The sequence below is a fragment of the Diuraphis noxia genome, unplaced genomic scaffold (genome assembly GCF_037042655.1).
Source record: "Diuraphis noxia isolate RWA-SAM2 unplaced genomic scaffold, SU_Dnox_SAM2 contig0005, whole genome shotgun sequence".
In the NCBI taxonomy this organism is placed as follows: Eukaryota; Metazoa; Arthropoda; class Insecta; order Hemiptera; family Aphididae; genus Diuraphis; species Diuraphis noxia.
Window position 1 is genome coordinate 29,299,534 of NW_028301715.1, and position 21,700 is coordinate 29,321,233.

Consider the following 21,700-nt stretch of genomic DNA (forward strand, 5'->3'; position numbering starts at 1 on the left):
ACCTGTAAAAGTGAGAAATATAATCTTATACATTATTTTTTTTAGTTCTTTTAGGATTCAGTAGATTTTCGGTTAATCTTCATTAGTCAAAATTGTGAATCATATAAGATAACAATAACTTTAATTTATTCGTTGCTTAAGACAAACATGATAAAAATATCAAAAGCTTATACAAATTGGCCATATTCAAATCTATATAATCTGGTTTAGAATATAATTTTCAAAACTTAAATCCAATGCACCCAGTAAGAAATGTTTCTCTTTCCAAAAATAAAAAAAACAATGGCTATGGAAATCGGATCACTCTACGTATAGTGTAAGAGTTTTTCCTGTAAGCATGTTTTAAGCAAAAAAGATAGGCTTCTTTAAAATGTCGAACTTTAAATCTATGTTCGTTTATTCCGAAACCAAAACTAAACAACAAGTTCATATTCTAGGAGTGTTGATCAAGTCCCATTGCTCTGATCTGTAAAAAACTGCTAGAGCTGAACGCACGTTTGTTCATAATAAGACCATTGTTTATCTTTTGTAATACATTTTAAGTCGCTGTCGTCGTCTCAGTGGTATACAATATAATATATTACATGTATATATATTATATATAATATATATATATATATATATATATATATATATATATATATATAATTGGAGTCGTTGTCTTGGTGTGAAATGATCCTTTTTTAAACAAAACACTGTTAATTAAATGCAATACAATAATAACCTAACCCCACCAATCTGGCCTACACGAGTATCATAATTCATGATATACATAATAATATATGCATATATAATGTAATAACGCATTGCTACATATATAATAATATACTATACCTAGCTACGACGAGCATGCCCCGAAAAAACTATCCGGTGCAGCTTTATATACATATAATGTATATATAAACGCGTGTACGCGAAAAGTAGGCACCTATTGGATCACCGCAAACGATTCTAAATAAAATGCCGTGCGGGGTGGTTTCATATACCTATGTGAGCTGGCGCGCGCACGCTTGCAGGTAATACCGAAAAGGCACAGGTATTACAATGCTATATAAAAAAAAAAAGGAAGAAAAGAAAAGAAAAAAAGGAACGAAATAGTACACAAAAGGTGGCGCGGCGCTGATGTATATATATACATATTATGTACACCATATACATAATAATATATATAACGTGTGTATAATGGGGCAGGGCAAGCAGCTGTAAATCGTCGAAATGGCAATGGAAATAACACGTCGTCGTCGTATGTATATTATGTATATATAATATGTACATATGTATATGTATATAGGTGTATATAGGTGTATATGTTATATAGTTGTACCTCGCTCTACCAACAGCAACTATATATTTACGAAGCGCGCGCTCGAACCAGTCGTCGCCGTTCGACTATACCGGCACTCGGCAGTGTTCAGTTCTCGTTTGACTCTTGGCGGTGCACGTCAGACCCACGCGCGCGCGCACACCGAACACGACATGAAAATAATATTTTTATAATATAAAATTTAAAAGTAACGTCGCTAAGCACCAGCTGTACCTGCATATTACAATTTTTTTTCGTTTAATTACAACTTTATTACAGTATCCGTACACTCGATAGTTTTTCACACGTTTTGCGCTTATTTATATTGCATTTGATATATTTTTTAACATTTATTTTTTTGATTTATCTCTCTCTCACACACACTCACTTGTACAACTATATTATTTTTCGATGTGATGACACCGACTTTTTGGATACGAGACCATCGACCATCAGTGGATCTGACTAATGTACGAGAATATCAAACGTAAGTAATATAATAATGCACAGTATTATAATCTTACAATTAACATGTTTCTTGGCTAACTTGAGATCCTTCCAAAATGTAATGTCTCGGTTGTCGCCGTTGTCGGTTATGCAAACTATCTGTACACAAATCGAACATCAGACATAACGTGCTGTAGTATTTCATGTCATCAGTTTTCCGCTTATCTATTTCGTTTACATCTTGAAGATTTTATTAATTATATCATATTAGTTTACATTGTACCGGTCACCGGACCAATTAAATGTTCATCTAAGCTGATAAATAAAATAAAATAGTCCTTAAACAAATTGACAAAAGTTATCGGTAAACAATTTATTAATTCTTGTATTGACAATTTACAGTTTTTACAGTTTTACAGTACGTTTATATAGATAGTTTATATAGTATTAAGATGGTGGGCTATCACGTGGGTGAAACCTAACCTAACCCAATCAACTGATAAAACCAGACAGCATAATATAGTATATTTAACTAATTTTATTAAATTATAATATTTAAGTGATATTTTAAATTTTGTCCCTGAGTCACTTATATTGCCTTAAGATATTACCGGGAATATTTTCATTTGATTTTCTTATTTCTTGCTATTTTACTGGTGGATTTGGGTGGTATTAAGTTTGTAGGTCATGCGTTTATAATACACTAATAATTGATATTGCATAAGAAATCAGAAGGATGTTGAGGTCGTAATGTATAGGGTAAGGTTAGATATATTGAAGAGAGATTTTATTATTTTTACGACAGTTTTAGACTGAAATAACTTATTAAATGTTAATATTCTATTGTTTTTTCTATGTCCCAATGTAGTGATATATTTATAGTGTAGATCCATCAATGGTTCCAGGAAAAGTCTGTCAAGTGTCATTCTTAAGTAACAAGTAGATACTTTTATGTAGTGGGAGAGGTTGGTTGGTAAATTAAAAAGAGAGGCCATTAGGTATCCGAGTTGTACAATGAAACTACAGTGTATTGACTTGCTTTTGTTTAACTGAATTCAATGTATTGTACCAAAGATAAATTCACTAAGTTAATAAACAATTATATAATTACACACGTCTGTCGACTAACTGTGGTGACTACTTCAAATTATAATCATTTTATAAATGACATTTTACCATATGGTCGGGGAAGCATGTCGCGATGTAGCGATGGTGATATTTATGAACTGCAGGGTAACTTTTTTTTATTCGTATTTTTACTATTATTATTATTATTGTAACTAATAAGACGGTTTCTTGGCGCGTGCTCTGGCAAAGAATGCCATGTACACATTGAATTTGAAATACGTACGATCATCAGATAAGGACGTTTGTGTGTTCCCGCACGTTTAGTCTATTGTATTGTGTATCGTCCCGGCTGACGAAGGGCGGAATAAATTAGCACACGTTGAAAACACACAGCCAAATTACTGTGGTAGCGGTAGTGGCGACCAGTGTACATTGCAGGGAAAATCATCGCAGTCATTTCATTACGACGACGTAGTTATACCGCAACTACCCATACGGAAATGCAATTTGTCAATGCGTATTATCTTATCAAACAGTCATTTCAATATTAAAATATTTATATAAAAGAATAAAAATGCTCATAATATGCAATTTTACCCCAAATTACTTAGATTCAATGTTAAATTAATTTTCTTTATCTTAACGTAAAAAATAGCCGTAAAGGTAAGAGTGGCTCAGGTTAAGGCCTAGGTACATACAAAATCATAACGCCGTTAATTATTTAAATTAAGAGGTCGCTACACCCGCATGTGTTGTCTCCGTCTTTCAAGTACGTAACATTGCAAAAATTGTTTCGCGCGGGAAAGAACCGAGAAGGCTACAGTCATAACTAAGAAACGAAATTCTCACCACAGATAAAAGGGAATTTCGACTGTGCAACGTTGTTTTATTTTTTTGATATTAGAACTGAAAAAAAGTTATTCGATTTTGAAAAACGCAAAAATAATGAATATTGAAACAATAAGAACTTTTTTTCTATTTGTGGTATCGAAAAATTGAAAACAACGTTGCACAGTAAATGTTCTCCTTATTATGTGGTGAAAATTTCGTTTCTTAGTTATAACTGAAACGTTATAACTAACGTTATGACCCGCGCGAAACAGTTCTTGTAATGTTACGCACTTGTAAGACGGGAGACAACACATGCGGGTGTAGCGTCCTATTAACGTGATAAACATTATTGTTTGATAACGATTATTTTCAAATATATACCCACAGTTTATTTACAAGTATATAAATCGTTTTATATGTCGATCTGTGTTCGTAAGTATCTACATTGACGATTTTTGAGAGAAATTTATTTCATTTGAATTTGATAAGCATTTCAAAATTCTTTAATCTTACGCGTATATATATGTATAACTAATGAATTATTATTATATAAACATAATATAGTAATGGCGTATACCTACTCGATATTATTTTTCAAATGACACCGATTGTTTGAATCACATTGATTGTCACGTGGTTTTCGCGAAAAATCGGTATATCACATGAATTGCCATTCGCAAAGATAACAATAATGATTAGATGAACAGCTGGACGTGCACTTATGGAAACGTCGTTTGTTATTATATAGGTACGCAATATTATGTATTTAAGTTGGCATAAAATGGCTAGTAAATAGGTGACCTATATATTCGAAATACTCCTAATAATAATATAATATCATGTATGTTATTATTGTTATTGTAATCAATACCTATGTTTAGGAGTATTATTATACCCGCAGAGTTGGTGTATAATTATTAGGTGTATAATATATATTTATGTATATATTATTATTATGTTATCGGAAACCGATTTAATGACACGAACCGCGGTCGAAATGGATCGTATGCATTTACCTATACGGAAATTTAACCCGCGTTCCGGTTTTTGGTCTTAACCACTCGGTCAACCACCGCTGATTTCCGACTGCAATAATAATAATTACGCACAGCGCCGTGGCTCCATTGTGCTCTGAAAGCTGGACCGCGGCAAGACCCCGTCGTCTGGGCTTCGAAAACCCCATACAACAATGCCGGACTGGTTTCCTCTCTGCCGCTCACCCGCGTTATACGTCTAGACTCCACGTCTCGTGACGCGTATATTATTGCACACGGATCTGGTGACACCGGAGGCAGTGGTGGCGGTAGTGGCGACGGGCTCCGGAACTGCCGTGCCCGGTGTATAATGCAAATGTACTTGTCAATCACGTCTCTCTCCGCGGACGCACAATGAGCGCGGGGGGGCGCTGTCGGGTGAAAAATACGCGTCGTTCTCTCCCCCAAACGCGATTACGGGTCTCTCGCTGGTGTATACTTATATATATACGTTTCTACACACTTTAATGTAATATAAGTCATACGCTTCGTCGTCGTTGTTTGGTAGTTCTAAAAAAGAAAAAAACTGCTCTCGGGCGAGGGACCGACATTAATAAATATTAAATTATATTTTACTCTCATTTTTTCAAATGTATATACCTATCGGTGGGAATTATTCTGTTTATTTTCTTAATATTCATGTTCTCCCCCTTCGATCTCCATTTAATTATGTACTTTTTTCTCGTGACTATAATTCAAAGCGATTCGATAATAAATTGTAAATGTATTCGGACATTCCTATATAAATTATTAATTCTGGTATTATTAGTTATTACCTATGAATCTCAGACATTAACGGTTGTTGTGGGGTTTTAAAATCATTCGCAAGCACACGCGCCAACTATACACGATTACATCATTTTAAAATTGGTGTTATTATACATGTAATATTACATCAAGATTGTTATCAAAATCGTTTCTGACTTTAAAAGTTCGTTGACAGTCGTGATAATCATCGTAGTCCGTACCACGTTATGTTCAAAGTAGACAATTTTTCTTCGCGATGTTGTCGCTAATATTCATTGAATATTGGGTATAGAAAACACCTTTAAAAAAATTCGCGATACCCACATCGTTAGACGACGCTATATATTATATTCTTGACGATTTTTGCACCGCAGGATTTGGATTTCGATAGAAGATTTACGACGCGCAGTATTGTAACGAATAAATGGGCGTCGTCGTCATAACAAACACGACTGCGGCACACTGCACACGTGTGCGTCTTTTGATAAGGTTTATATAAATTATTATTATTTTTTTAAGGTCGCGTGGTGTGCGTGTTTGCGTAAGGAAGATTCGCTCGCGCGCGCGCACCCCGAGACAATCGCCGCCCGACCGGGGCAACAGTTAGTATTATATACGGAACACAATGTCACAATGTGCACGATATTATTATAATATAATACGATGTGTCGCACTGCACAGCTGGACATTCCGCGTGTTGCGATTATTACTATTATTATTATTATTATTATTATTATTATCATCATATTATTCACGCGGCCCGGCCCATGAGAAATTCGGTTTTACGTGACCGGTGTACGAGTATACCTATACAATGCACACATTGTTGCGCGACTCCTCGGACTGCAGAAGATGCACGGCGGTCGCCCAGTCGCGGACAACCGGTTTGCACTTTGTCGGTGCGGTATACGGACCGACTCGGTGGTTCTTCGAGACCGGTCGTCGGTTTGGGTATAGGTAGGTACAATAAAAAAAATTAAATCAAAAACAACAAATCGAGTTAGACGACTGTATAATGTATATATGTGTACCTATTACCCAATATTTAAGAATATAAAGAGATGGGAGTACATAATATACGAATCGAAAAACCGAAATGGAAGGTGAATTCCGCCAAACGGTTGCTGCTGCTGCAGCCTCAGTCTGTATATTATATTCGAAGACATTTTCTAACGCATTACCTATCCCATGAATCGCGATGATTAACGTGATTTTAGATTAGAACAAAATGTTTTATACGCGTAACATAATCATTAACGATTGTTTTGAAATATATTGTGATTATTTTGATGCTGCAGTTTGTGACAAACGATAAAAACAACAAGCTACATCTGCGACTTTGGACGAGACGTAGAAACGACTGTTTAACTGTATATTTTGTTAACATAAGCTACGATGATAAGACATAGTACGAATAATAAGATTAGTAAGATATAATACGAATTAAAAAAAAAAATCATTTCGTACCTTCTGCGCATAACACGATTATTTCATAATATCAGCCCCGATACATAATTCAATTGTTGCGATACAAGAACTCGTAGTTGATTATATTATAATATGCCTATATCGTTGTCAATCGAACAGACTTTTGTCGACATTGATCTAATCAGTTGATAAGAAAGGGTTAAGCCGATTACTGATTATGCAGTTTCGCAGACGTAAACTAAAAGTATAACATTCATCTCGACGACCCTTCCCGATACCAACCAATTACCACGACGTATCAATATTATTATTTAAAATAGATTCGTATCTCGGCGCATATCGGGCACGATTCAAGCAAAAGACCAGACAAAAAAAAAACGAGCGCCGATCAAGCGAGAGTACGAGAGAGATAGAAAAAAGAATGAGTGAGAAGGAGGTAGAAACAAGGAGAACCGGTCCGTTACGATTTTTAAAACGTTATAAATAACGTTTTATGGGAATAAGAAAATCCTTGGGCCAATCGGGGCCAAACAACATAGGTAGTGTGGCGAAAACTGGATCTCTCCCCCCGGGGGCACCCCATCACGGTTGCGCATTAAACACGCAGTCTTTTTTTGTCTTTTCTTCGACCCTCCGTACACGACATATATATATATATATATATATATATATATATATATATGTAAAAGACCTATGTACACATATACGTCATATAGTATATACTGTATAATAATGTTAACCTGCCGCCGCGACGTCGACTGCGAGGGGATGCGACCCCCGAACGTTAGTCGAAGTGAGCGAGGCGCAAAAAAAGGTCAAGTGAAGCGCCTTTCGGCCAGACAGAGGGGCACCACAAAAGATCAGACGTCTGGTTTTTTCGTCTCTTTTGTCCGGGATTTCCGAAATTTTTCCCATCAACCATCCCCCCCTTCCCGCTCTCCAACACTGCACTCGCCGTTGCCGCCGATTTAAATTTATGTATTTCGTTCTATACCGCTGCGACCACTTTCGGTGTATTATTCTACTTATATATATAGGTACCTACTACCTATATACCTATTATTATTTTAATTTAATATTATCGGAAGCGTACCCATAAACCTATATAATATTATACCATACACGCGGGATTCGATCTGGTCGTAAATTTCGAAAGTCCGACTGCGACGACGACGACGACGTCGACGACGAGTCAGGTGACACTACGAATAATAGGTGCATACAGAGATATACATTAAGTGTCACTTCTCATTGAGCGGGGTAGTAGCGGGGTGGTGACCAACAGTCGTAAAACCCAGACAGTTATTGCGGATTAAAACACTTCGCGGTGCGTAACATAATGTATATAATATGTCTGTGTGTGTGTGTGTGCGTACTTGCGTATGGCTGGAGGGATGGAGCGCACCGGCGTCTTTGGGGCTTACGCACCCTTTGGGAAACTAGTCCCGGGCCGACCATGCGCACATATATAGGTATATAGGTTTGGCGATATATTGTGGCTCCTCTGCCTCTGAATTACAATAATATATTCATTCCGATTATATTTTTACATAATAATAATAATAATAATAATAATACTATGCGGATAGGGTTATATACCTACTGCAGTATATATATTGTATATGTATATTGTTGTTGCGTACATTATGTATAGGTAGAGGTACCTATGCGGCGGCGGCAAATTAGTACGATCATTGTATGTTTGCATTATAATATTATTTAGATTTAGCCCTCCCAGATTGCTGTTGTTTTTTTTCTCACATGTAACGTCTATACCGCACAACCGTAAAGTCCACGCGGTCGTTATCAAAAAATACCGACAGATTAATTTATTGTATTTTATATCTATAGCCACAGAGATGCTAATAATATAATTCCGAAGTTTTTTTCCCGTTGGATGGGTCGTCTCGGGGCATTGCACAAGTTAGGGGTTACGTGGCAACGAAGAATAAATCGTCTTAAATTTTAATTTTAACATATATGTCAACTTACACAAACTTTAAGTAGGTATAGGTACCTAACGAATAATTTCGAAGATGTAACAACATATTATTATGACAAAAGTACATGCAGTCTGACTATGACTTTTAAAAAAATAAAATAATATAGGTACACTATATTTGAATAATTTATAACACTGACATAAATCTTCTGATATTGAAACTATGATAACCGATTATTTAGAAACCGATAACCGATTTTTAAGAATAATTTATAATCTTTAAAATAAGTATTTTCATGATCTAAATAAATAAAAACTATATAGTATATTATACATCTTTTCAATATAATATATAGGTATATTTAAATATGATCATCATGATCATTAATAAATTGAATACTAAAAACAATGTTCATACATCGATTGGAAGAAAGTTAATTACTCAAATACTCAGTTGATTACATATGCCAGTTTTCTCTGATACAACCTGCAGTGTAGGTACATATATATATATATAATACCGCCATAATTCTGTATACAATGAATTATACTTTTTTACAACAACTAACAAAATATATGAAAAAACAGAAGCATCATTATAAACATATATCCGTATAGTACATTTATAAAGCTAAATATGTATTGTCTTATGTATAGGTAGTTGAAGCAATTTTTTTTTCATAGCATATGATTTCGTAGAATCTAAGTTATGTAGTTGGCGATAAAATTCCTGAGTCGAAAAAAAAACAATAATTTCAGTTTCTTTAAAATTCGGTTAGACTCTTCGAATGACAAAATTTTCAGCTGCTATGGCGTATTATAATACGAGTCGCATAATAATATACATGGGGTGTTTTTTCCTTAAAAATACGTTCATATATATAATATATACTATATATAGGTACATAATATAGACATATACAGTATATTATATATATATATATATAATAACGTTCATAATTCACGAGATTTCTAGAACATAATGTCGCGCAACGGACGGGCACGCTTCTTCGTTCTTATTTATATATAATATATTGTTGTTACCGCACCGTGCAGCAGATGGTCTATACTTGGATGGATGTGCCAGGTGGTATTTCGCTATCCTCAGATTTGTCCTTTAACCCCGTTCCTCGCGATTTGGCCATCGGCATTCCGCCGAAATGGTTCCGGCAGTATAGGTAAGGTACTTACCTATGTACATTATTGTTATACACGAGCGGGGCGTAATGCGATCCGAAACGGAAACGTACAAATTACATTGCGCGTGATTTATCGTGGCATTGCATTCGTATGTATTATATTATTATAATACGTCTATATGGGCACGTGGGCCGGAAATAAATACGGGATTTTCGGCCACGGCGCATAATATGAGAAATAAAAAAACGGTTATTGACGTTTCTATGGGCTAATTCGGACACCTTCGGCCGCGGAGGTATAAACTACGCGCACTCTCTTGGCGTAACGGATACGTAATTATATTATTAAACGTGTGCAGACCGCGAATTCGGCATTTATATGTGTGCATAACAATATATTATTATGATTGCGAGCGGATACGGTTTGACCTTAGACGATCTCACCCATTTCTTATGGTCGTAATATTTATTATTATTATTATTGTTGTTGTTATTATTATTTGAAAGTGTAAGTAATATTATATACTCAGTTACCCCGTAACCGAAACCACGTGTATGTATCCTGAGCAGGAAAAGGAGAAGGTGGTGGTCGAAATATACGACGAACAATGCGCTAGTATGGCGTTTTATATTATACTATAATGTTTATGTTCGCAAAAAAACAATTCATTCATCGTTTTCAAACCGAGGAAATGAAAATGTGATACGCGTAATCGATACTCACTTAAAGCAAACAATCATATAACGATTATAACTAAGTATAATATAATACACAACATAACATTTGTAGGAGGTCCAAGATATGTTATAGGTACAAATTAATGTATGCCTTCAACACAATACATAATATAATATCGCATAATATCAAAACGTTTTGTTAGTAATTTTTCCTGTATAACACTTTTACTAATGCCTAATAGGCAATAGCAGTAGGTACTTAAACGAACTGTTTGTTTTATAAAATAGGTATAAGTTCGTGAATATTATACAGGGTGTATGTTATATCGTTCAAAATAAAAACAAACAATGCAAAAATACTTGTTTTTTATTCGAACTGTTTGTTTTATAAAATATAATAGGTAGGTATGCTTAAATTATACGATATCTTGTGTCGTTCTTAAATAAAAACAAAAAATACTTGTTTCTTTGTTCGCATATTATACGAAACAATTTAAAATCTTTTAAACGCGCAGTTGCACCAACGAAAGATTCGACAATTTTTCTTACTGAATAAAACTCTGGTATAGAAGTAATTTTTTGAAATTTTTTATTTTCATAGATTACACTTAAAATTGTATGAACTACGACTTTCATAACATTGCTAAAATCATGAATAGTTTTAACTGAATGATTATAATACCAGAATGTATTCAAGGCAATACAGAGCCAAATGTTTTTTTGTTTTATACAGTTTTGTCTTTTTATGAACTCAAATATAATTAAGCACAAAATAAACATTTTATTTATTTTTAGAATAAACGATTTAAGACAAAAATGCAACTTAGATTTTTGTGATTTTTAATAATTTTTTACAAACAATAATATACTAATATTGTATAAGTTATTTATGAAATTTTTTTGAAGTTTTATTATATATTTCCTTCAAGTGTTCAAATACCAAGTAGCTGTTATATACGTTTTAAAGTGAACACAGTGAGAATAGACGAGTTTATTTTGTTGTCGAATCGGCGAATACGTAACCTATAAGTGAATAAGACCCTGCAATGTTATACGCGTTTTGAAAAATTACAACTATATAAAAAAACTACTGAATACATTTACGCTAATACCATTCATGTTCGATTCGAACACAAAATGACTAAAAACGTTTTATATACGCTGAAATGTCGAAATTTGTACACATTCCCCGTAAACTGCGTATCGAAAATCAAACATTTGTAGGAGTAATGACATTTGACATATTGACAACCGTACAAAATTTGTTATTTAAAAATCCATTTCTATTTCTGATAAATACATAACACAAGGGCTCTACGGGCCATAACGGTATGTTGTTATATAAAATATACCTAATAATAAATACAAATGTTTTTATATAAGCACATGTGATGTGTAGTGATCATCTATACATGTGATGCGTCCTTTAGAAATCATTTCGATCGGCATTGTCATCGACCAGTGGGCAAAAACCATTTACAATAAATAATAAAAGCACCAGGATTTTACGTTAACACTTATACATATTATATAGCGATTTTATAAAAGACCAATAAAGTGTAAACATTTGAAAATAAATCCAGAACAGTTTATAAAGACATTTCTTCGTATTGCAGGATACCGTTGTGCGTAGACGTCCCAACACAGTTTCGACAATATTGGCGTCGTTTAAGACAGTCTTTAGAAAAATAATGTTATATGGCTTCTTACAGTATAATAATGTATCTTAAATACGTTTAAACGTCTGCTGCTTTGTACAAGCGAGTTTTACAACTGGACCAAAAACGTCTGCGCCGTATACTGTATACAATTGTCACTATTACATACTCTCCCACCTCACCCCCGAAAACTTTATTTAACCTATCTTCTCTCTGAATTTAAAAAAAAAACAATTATAATAAATAATAATACATTGTCGAAATAAATATTACTGGCCATAATAATACCTATTACCTACAATAAATGACATAACTGCAATGATTATTCATATAACTAATTTTTTATTTAACATTTATATGTAAATTAAATTTTAATAATTAAATGTTTAGGTTGGTAAATCATAGTGAGAAGCTCAGAACGTTTACACGTATAAGATAGGCGATTACGTCTTTTTTCAATTGATCATAATTATGAGTAGAAACCTAAAACCTATACCATTATTTTTAGAAATTAATATTCTTTCAAAAAAACAACTTATTTTTTTCGTTGTAGGCTCCTTTAACTTATTATACTTACCATGATATATTCTATGCGTATATAAGGGATGTTGCAACTTTTATTTTTTGAATCATTTTTTTTTCCAAAATTAAGAACTATTATATCAATATTATTATTACATACTATGTATTATTTGTAAATAAGTATTAAAAGAGCGTCCTTTACGCGCGTTCAATTTATATTCTGTAACTACCCTCAATGTCATTAAAAAAAACATATTTCATTATTCAACTTAACGAGTCGATCATTTTTACGAATATAATTTAAAAATATTGTATACATTTCTAAAGCATGCACTACAATGTGTAGTTTAATTTTTGCATTTTTTCGTTTTCCAAAACGGAAATATGAATTTATTCAACCACAAACCTACACGGGTAGTTATTTTATTTAATAATAATAATATAAAACCATGTACGAAAATATGCGGGACCCCCATATGATTTATAAATTCAAAGCTATTCATGTCTGAGCTAACGATCATTTCAATATTTGAATACAAAACTATTAATACGTTTAATATATTTGCAAGCATTATTGCCTATCATAATATTGTATGCAAGTATAATAAATAATAATATAACATAAATCTAAAACCAAATATCGATAATCGGCTTAAAAAAAAATTGTTACTACTTAAAAATATATTGTTATAAAATAGTTTTTATAGAAATATTACTTCATACATTGTTTGAGTATTTTTTTCGCACGATACGTATATACGTAATATTATAATGACGCATAATTACTATAATTTTGTCGGTGGATGATAGATAGGAAGAATAAAAAAGTACTTTTTAATTTGTCGGCAGACGCGTATTACTACTGCACGAATATACGACGGACCTCCGGTGGTGTGGGGCACTTCCTGGGTGTTTTCTCTGTTGCCGCTCTATATTATATCAATTATTAATAATATATATCGTGTGACAAGTGTCCTAAAAAGACAAAAACCGTCGTCGCCCGGACGTAAGACACCGCGTGGCGTCATCTACTGCGACGGATAACATCTCGGATACGCTGTTCGTTATGTCTCGTTGATGTTTTAATTGAGTTTTCTCACAGTAATTATTTAAAAACTCCCAAGTGGAGGAAAAATAATAACACATAAGCTAAGCCTATTTGAGGGTAGCAAATTATTATTATTTACTAAGCCGTTATCTGTTTCTTTCTTTATCTTATTTTATTCATCGTCATATTTTTATTTATTTAACATGTAAGCTGATATACCTACTATATACTTTTCCTATGTATATATTTATGTACGTATATACTCTTTGAAGTACTATTATGTATTTATTCGCAAAAATATATATTATCATATTATTGTATACTTGACGTTTGCCTCGCGCGTATTACCCCGTTTGTTCAATTAATCATATAACGGCAACGTATACGATGATTATCTGCATTTATAGACTTCCCGTCGAGCGCCTGTTCCTATACGGACAACGAACACAAACAATTGCAAATCCGCAAAACAAGTACGCGAACATCGTCGGGGTGGCATGTGTGTTTATATCATTATGACTATTACTATTATTATATTTACCTCTATACCTCCACTCTTCCACTCGCTGCACGTTCGTAGTGCATGACTGGTAATTTTTCGGATAAATCCCATCGATTGTGAAGCCGATCTCCGATGCACATTGCACTCTATCCCTCTCGAAACAACGTATATTATGATGGGCGCCGCTACCTAATATATTGATACGTTATTCGATATTCGGAAATATTATAACCGTAATACGGGAGTACTACGGTCTATACCAACGTGCGGGGGTATATCTGCAGGCTAAGGGGTGGAAAACGGTAAAATTACCATAGGGGTGTCTATATTGTACCGTCCGCTGCAAGTCTGATGTGGCTTAAATACGTGTCGGTGAGCTTTAATAATATGGCGTTTCCTACCCTGCACATACACAAACCTACGTATATACATTATCGAACAGCCACGGAGTTTCCGGTCCATGTACGCACGCGGCGTGTGTATGATGGATATGCAACGCATTTATATATTATATTATAATATTATAAACGCATACGCGCGATAACGGCCAGCTCGAGCCTGTAGTGTAGTATATACCTTTACTGATGGTGGCATTCAAATTCACAGTGACGGATCTGATGTAAAAAAAAAAAAACATAAAATAAATAAAACCGAAAAAACACGCCCGTAAACCACCTGCGCCCGCGATCGCACACCTGTTTCGGACGTCCGAGACTCAATTTAACACGATGATTTCCAGCGCTATTGTTATATCGGTTTTCACCATTGCCGCCGCCGTCGTCGCCCGTTTTGCTATTAACCAACAACGCCGTCGTATCCGTCCGCGGCCGACGGGGGGCCTCGACTGATGGGACATACGGCGAATGGCCATATATACATAAAAAGCAAAAGTCTTTAACGATAAATAAAACACACACACACGAACCTGTATACATATTATAAATGGTATATGTGTGTCGAAAGCAATTTATCCGGTCTTTATAAGACGCTATATGTGTTCATTGAGCAATTATTATTATTATTATCATGATTGTATATGACCTACACCTAGGTCGCTATAATTTTTAAATTGGTCGTAATAACTTCCGACGACGGTTATATACTAATTTATACACCACTCCCCCCACCCCCCCCCCCCATAAACGCGAGCACCGACAGCTCCACCGGAAAAAACGGATTTCACGATCGTAATTAGTAATTACCGTCGAAACCGTTTTCCATCCCTATCGATTTGGACATTATTTTTTATACATTTAATGTTTTAATAATATTATTAAATAATATATATAATGTATATTACCTATATGCCTAACTAAGTTAAGGAACAAATTTGTTTCATTATTATTACTCGACTGGCGTTTTGTCGAAACGTTTTTTACGATTACGATCCAAATATGTTCGTACTATAGCTCTACTCGACGCAGTATAATGTTATATAATGTTATAATAATGTAAAGTCCTACATTCGAGTACAATAATTTTTTATTACGGTTATTAAGATTATGTATAAAAGTTGAAATTCGTAATCTTTTTATGTATTATTTATTTCGTATAAAATAACCACAGGAATTATTATAAAATATAATTATGGTAATATAAATCATGTTACTAATTTGCTTTATATCTTATATTTTTATAATTGTTATCTACATAAATTCTACATAGTACGACGACAAGGTTTTCAAAAATAAACACACAAATTTGAATATAATAACATGTTATCGATCTTTCAATATTAGGTACATACGTATCATTTTCGTGTAAATGAAGTGATAATTAGCGTCGTAAAAATAACCATGTACACGCATATATACGCATAGGCACATTATCTTAATCTGAATTTTATATTTTATAGGTACAAATGACTAATGAATAATGATATGCATACAATCATTTTAAATGCATTATAATATATGGTTTACGTACGAAAATTATTTATATATCTTAACGTTTTTTTTTTTTTTTTTACTTATTATTGAATTTATTCACCCGTCAATTGTTGTTCTGGTCACTGAGTTCAATGCAATCATATATTTATATTACCACCAATGTATCTACATTTTTAATACGGGTACAGAACGCACTGGAAACAATCCTGGCCCTAATAGATTTATTTAAAACAACTATTGTTGTACATAGGTTCAATTTTTATTATTTGTTAGGTAACATATGATATATTATTATAGTCATGAGTCATTAGATCTATCAAATGACAAATTCTAGATTTCACCCGAGTAAGCTCGGTCAGTTGAGTGCGGATGAGCGATGAACACTATCAAAACATGAACATTATTATCGAATATAACTGGTGTTAGGTTATGTATCGTTTACGTATTTACGATCTTATAATTTAAATATAATACAAAAACGAAATAATAAAATTAATATATATTATACAATGTCGTTTGTGTGACAATGTCTACTGTGAGTTTGTCACGTATCGCGAATATTGTTCTACAGATTGTAATTAGATGCGTCGGGACTAAGCGAGCCGTGAAAATGTCGTATTCAAAGGGTATCTTTTTTCGCTTTTTTTGTATCAGTTTTTATTTCCGCACGAACTGATCGCTGATTTACGACGGTTGATTGCTCACAAAAGACACGGTGATCGCTCACAAAAGAATACGTCTAAGTGGCCCGGTTAGGAATCCATGGGAGAATATGTATCGGTATTATTTTGCGCCGAGGATGGTCGTATACCTGGAAATTTATGAGCTCGACGCAAAGGGGTTGGTGCGACTTTGAAAGGGAGAATCGAAAAAACACCTACTTGTTACCGAGTAAAATGTATATATGCGCGTGATGTACCACGCCGAGGAGATATGTATGATGAAAAACTGCGACAAAGAAATAGAGTGGTGTGTACGGCACCACCTATTGTTCTAGGGTGAAAAAAAAATGGACGAAAGAGTACCTATTTTTTTATTCACATATGTACCTATATAAATGCATTTTATATGTACCTACCCTTGAAATAGAGCGGTTTTTATTCCACCTCTCCCCGCCACCGTCGCCGTCGTTCAGTGGCAGATAATATGCTAATAAGTCACTCATACATGTATATACCGCACGGTTGTCACGACAACGGACTGTGGTATAGATCATTTCTCGTTTCCAAACGACTAAATCGGTTATGGGTCGATACGTCGCTTACATGTACTCATATGCTAAGTAGGCGATAAACAATGCAATTCAATTTCCGGAACCGCCTGTAATAAATAAATAAATAATGACGTTAACCGGAAACCTGGTGCTGTACCTAACTGACGTCGTCAGTTTATTATCTCACCGTATATTTTTTTTAAATTCTTCCAACTATTGCTATTATTATGGTTAATTGTGTGACCGAGAGTTTGCCTAATTGAGTGATTCGTATAGGTATTATAATATAATATTATGCAAGATTGATTGACGTCCGAAAAAAACGAAATAATCTACACCGCGACAACGTGTGAATTGAATACTCGACACGATCCACAATAATCCACAATACCCATAGGCCATAATTCTTTCAGCAGTTTTTATATTCATGCAATTTATTTTGTTTTTCGCACCTACAGATAACCACCATTGGCAATGTTAAAGTGGACCGTAGCCGGACAGAGGGGTGGGGGAACGGCGACGTGGAGACAGACAGCGACGGCCGACGAATCACCGCCGTGTTTTTCAGAAAAGCCACGGCGAAGACGACCGTCCAGGATGTCGGGAAAGCATGACAAGGAAAACGCTGAATGTGTGGTAAGTTAAACAGTTGATAATTTTCTGTATAACAGTTTAGCAGATAGTACCAACATAAAATATAAGAGATATTATATGATGCGCATATATAATAAAATATATATTTATGTCTAAACAGTTTAAGGTTTTGGAATTAAAAGAATTTAATAGGTACTTTTACATTAAATGAAACAATAAAACATGAAGAGATTTTATATTATTTTCGTGAAGTGATATTTTCACGCAGAGATATGGTGAATATGCGTAATAGATAGTAACAAAAAGTTCATTATAATATATAATGTATATAAGTATAACATGGTTGTGTGCAAAACATAAAAAATGTACCTACCTATATACCTATTTATAACTTTAATATTATAAGTGGCATATTTATTCGGATGTCCATCACGCTCTTTCAGCTCATACTGTTCTAAATCCCAAAGGAAATTTCGTTAAGCATTTTAACTATCATCGTTAAATTTATTCTCTGAATATTATACGCAAAATGCGCATAAACATCGTTTAGGACTATATTATACAATCGATAGACCGGATGAAGCTGCACAGTTAATTTATTATAATGTGCGTTAGAGAATTATATAATTTAGTATTGTGCACAATTTATTCGTCCCATAAAACTCATAAGTATTCTGGTGTATATTTTATTAAAATTTTTTACGCTAGTTTCTTTTTTTTTTATAACATGACTTTATACAGCAAAAATTAAATTGTAATTTGTACATAATATATATAAATAGTACCTATGCAGCGTATTTGCGTTTGTATATCATACTATAAAATGCAAATAAACAACTAGATAACTCTAACGATTCAATTGCGCACATTGTTTGGCAAAAAAAATCTTGTACAGTATTTTGTTTTGCGTATACCAACTTGTAACTCCTTTAACATTTGGCGTTATAACCATTTTATTTTTTTCGTACATAGGACGTGATGACACCAACAACGAAGACTTGTCGTCGACGTCGCCGGGAAAGCTTGAGAGACGTGAGCAACCACAACAGTCCGGTGGTGCCGGCGTTGCAGATGTCACCAGGCAGCAGACGAACGAAAAGTCCGTGCACGGAAGTCCATTGGATGCCTGTGCAAAAGAGGTGAGAGACATCGTAACTTTTACGAGGATTGCACGAGTTGGGAATCGATAAATCCTCAAAAATATGTCAAATGTTATGATTTTGTGACTTTTGTGCGAACGGTTATTCGCCAAGTCAATAAATTAATACCTGTCACGCGTATGTAGTCCGGATTTTTAGCATACCAACGTCTATAATCGTTATAAACTTCATTAGACAAATTATTAGTTATTGTAGACAGTAGACTGTACACTTAAAGGAAATTTCACACTTCTCTGTGAACGGTGCGAACCATGTTTTCCGGAAAAAAAATTATCAGTGATATCACAAAGCTATGAAAATTATGGTATATGATGGTAACTGGTTTCTTGTTATCACATTGACACAATCACCAGCTGTCAATTCAATTTTTGATTTGATAATTATATTCTTAATCAGTGACCACATAATTGTAAACATTAATTTGAATAGAATTCGATTCTGAAATATAACATGGTTTAAACTTAAAAACATTGTGGTTAACCGCTATAATAGGTAACCACAAGATTCAACCGATCACAGCGCTGAATTTTTTTTCCGGAAATACCGTACACGAATAAGTGTGAATTAGTTACTTTAACAGTTCCAAATGTGCGTGCATCTAACTGTACGTATCACAGTTTTCAACCATTCGCTATTTCATTATGATCATTTAACACGATAAACGGAATAACATGAACAACATTAGTAAATGGTTTGCCAATTATTAGCCATACAATATTTTTGGCTCCAGGCACCTTATACATAGATTAAAACCGACTTTTCACGTATGTATAATAATATGTATTATTATCTCATTAACTGCTCTAAGGCATAATCACAGAACAATAATAATAATAAAAAATAAAATAATAATTGGCATAATACAATAACGATGATAATTTTATTATATTCTACTTGTGTTAAAGCCAAATCCCGGTAAATGTATCGCAAATAATCGAGCTCGAATAAACCGCACGATTGCCGGAAACACGCGATATTGTTTTGTCATAATAACTTTATTAATTGTATATATAATACCTATATATATATACCTATGACCGCACGCAATTACATAAACCGCGACACGGTAGATTTACCAGTGTAATGAATAATGATATTCGTATACTCGATAAACACGTTATTGTTTGTTTTTTTTTTTTTATAACATCTCCGGGATTATCATTTTTGGATTTAATATATAGCTATGATTTTCATATCGTAAAAAATTAAAATCTTCGCTTTATTGTCATCCTCTAATTCCTATGACCAATTATTATGCATGCATGACAGACTAATCGATAGTTCGTTTAATACACATAAATAACGTTTAATTTTACGTGGTAAACCAGTTGTAAGGACCTTTATTACCAAACAAAAACAATTTTTTTTCTCAGAAAAGTTCTGAACAGAAGTCCTTACGCTGTTCTAAGATTATCATCGTGTATTAAAGTAAATTTTAACCTAATAATATATATTATTCTTCCACAGGCGATCCGGTAACGATATATGTTGGACGGACGACAAGGTGAAGCGGAAAAAGCCGTGTACGGCCGACCACGTGATTTCTACGGCGTACGAGGCTGTCGCGACGTTAGCCTCCACACCAACAGTAGAATTTACCTCCACCGTCACCGTCACCTCCATAGCCGACGAGCAGCTATGCGTGTCCATGTCCCCTGCCGAAGAACCAGTTCAGCTGTCACACAAACAATTGCCCGCGCTACTTATGGGTCAGCCTCGCACTCAGGCTGATCTGCGGGCATCCAGGCTGATCGATCGGTACGTGGATCAGATCAACATGGACGACGTTACGTTCGTCCGTGGAAACAGCGATCGGCTCAGCATCGTTTCGCCCCTGGCCAAACGACTGGCGGAGATCCGGTTACGGCGAACTCCCGGGACAACGACGGCGACGGCGACGACGACGGAGACCTGCAAACGAAAACGATCTTCGACCGACTGCGAAGACGAATGGCCGGAGACGCCGATCGCCGGCAAAAAACGGCCCATCGCCTCGTGGTGGTGGCAGTGTTCGGGCGTCGGTGGCGGTGGTCTCACTCTGCCGGAGGACTTGCCTAGTCCGTTCCACTCAACGCTCAACCGTCACCGCGTCGGCGGCCCACTTCACCAGCGGCGAATCGGGACGCCCAGCCCCATAACACCGCTTCACCGGCAGTCGGCCGCCGACGATTCTGACGACTATTGGAAAACGCCCGTCGGACCCTCATTGGCCACCGGCGTCCGCGCCGACCGGCTGCTGTCCACCACGTCGTCCACAACCGTCGATGACGAGATCATTTGCTGCAGTGATCCTCGCAGTCCGGCCGTAATGGACGAAACTTTCACGCTCAAGTCTCGTAGATGTTTGTCTTTCGTTTCGCCGCCACCGTCTGCGTCTGATTCGTCAGCCAAAAAGCGAAACCGGAAGTCACTAAAAAAACCATCCTCTGCCACCGCCGACAAAGGTACGTCGTACGTATTGTATATAAACACGGCAAATAAATGGCAATTTGCAGTT

At 34.9% G+C, this 21,700-nt stretch overlaps 1 protein-coding gene across 6 annotated transcripts in view; it reads left to right on the forward strand.

Moving 5' to 3' along the window:
- The first annotated feature begins 1,397 nt into the window (after positions 1-1,397).
- The window catches only part of PsGEF (Protostome-specific GEF), a 54,988-nt gene continuing 34,685 nt past the window's right edge, over positions 1,398-21,700 (forward strand). For 4 of the 6 annotated variants that reach the window (XR_016192225.1, XM_089229931.1, XM_089229932.1 and 1 more), the window contains exons 1-4: positions 1,398-1,790; positions 17,908-18,085; positions 19,016-19,182; positions 20,671-21,647. Coding sequence is in view for 5 of the 6 variants with exons in the window: in XM_089229931.1 (XP_089086057.1) it covers positions 17,924-18,085; positions 19,016-19,182; positions 20,671-21,647 (1,306 nt within the window). In the remaining variant the exon portion in view is untranslated. The remainder of the gene's footprint in view (positions 1,791-17,907; positions 18,086-19,015; positions 19,183-20,670; positions 21,648-21,700) is intronic. The other 2 variants (XM_089229934.1, XM_089229933.1) reach the window with 1 other exon arrangement.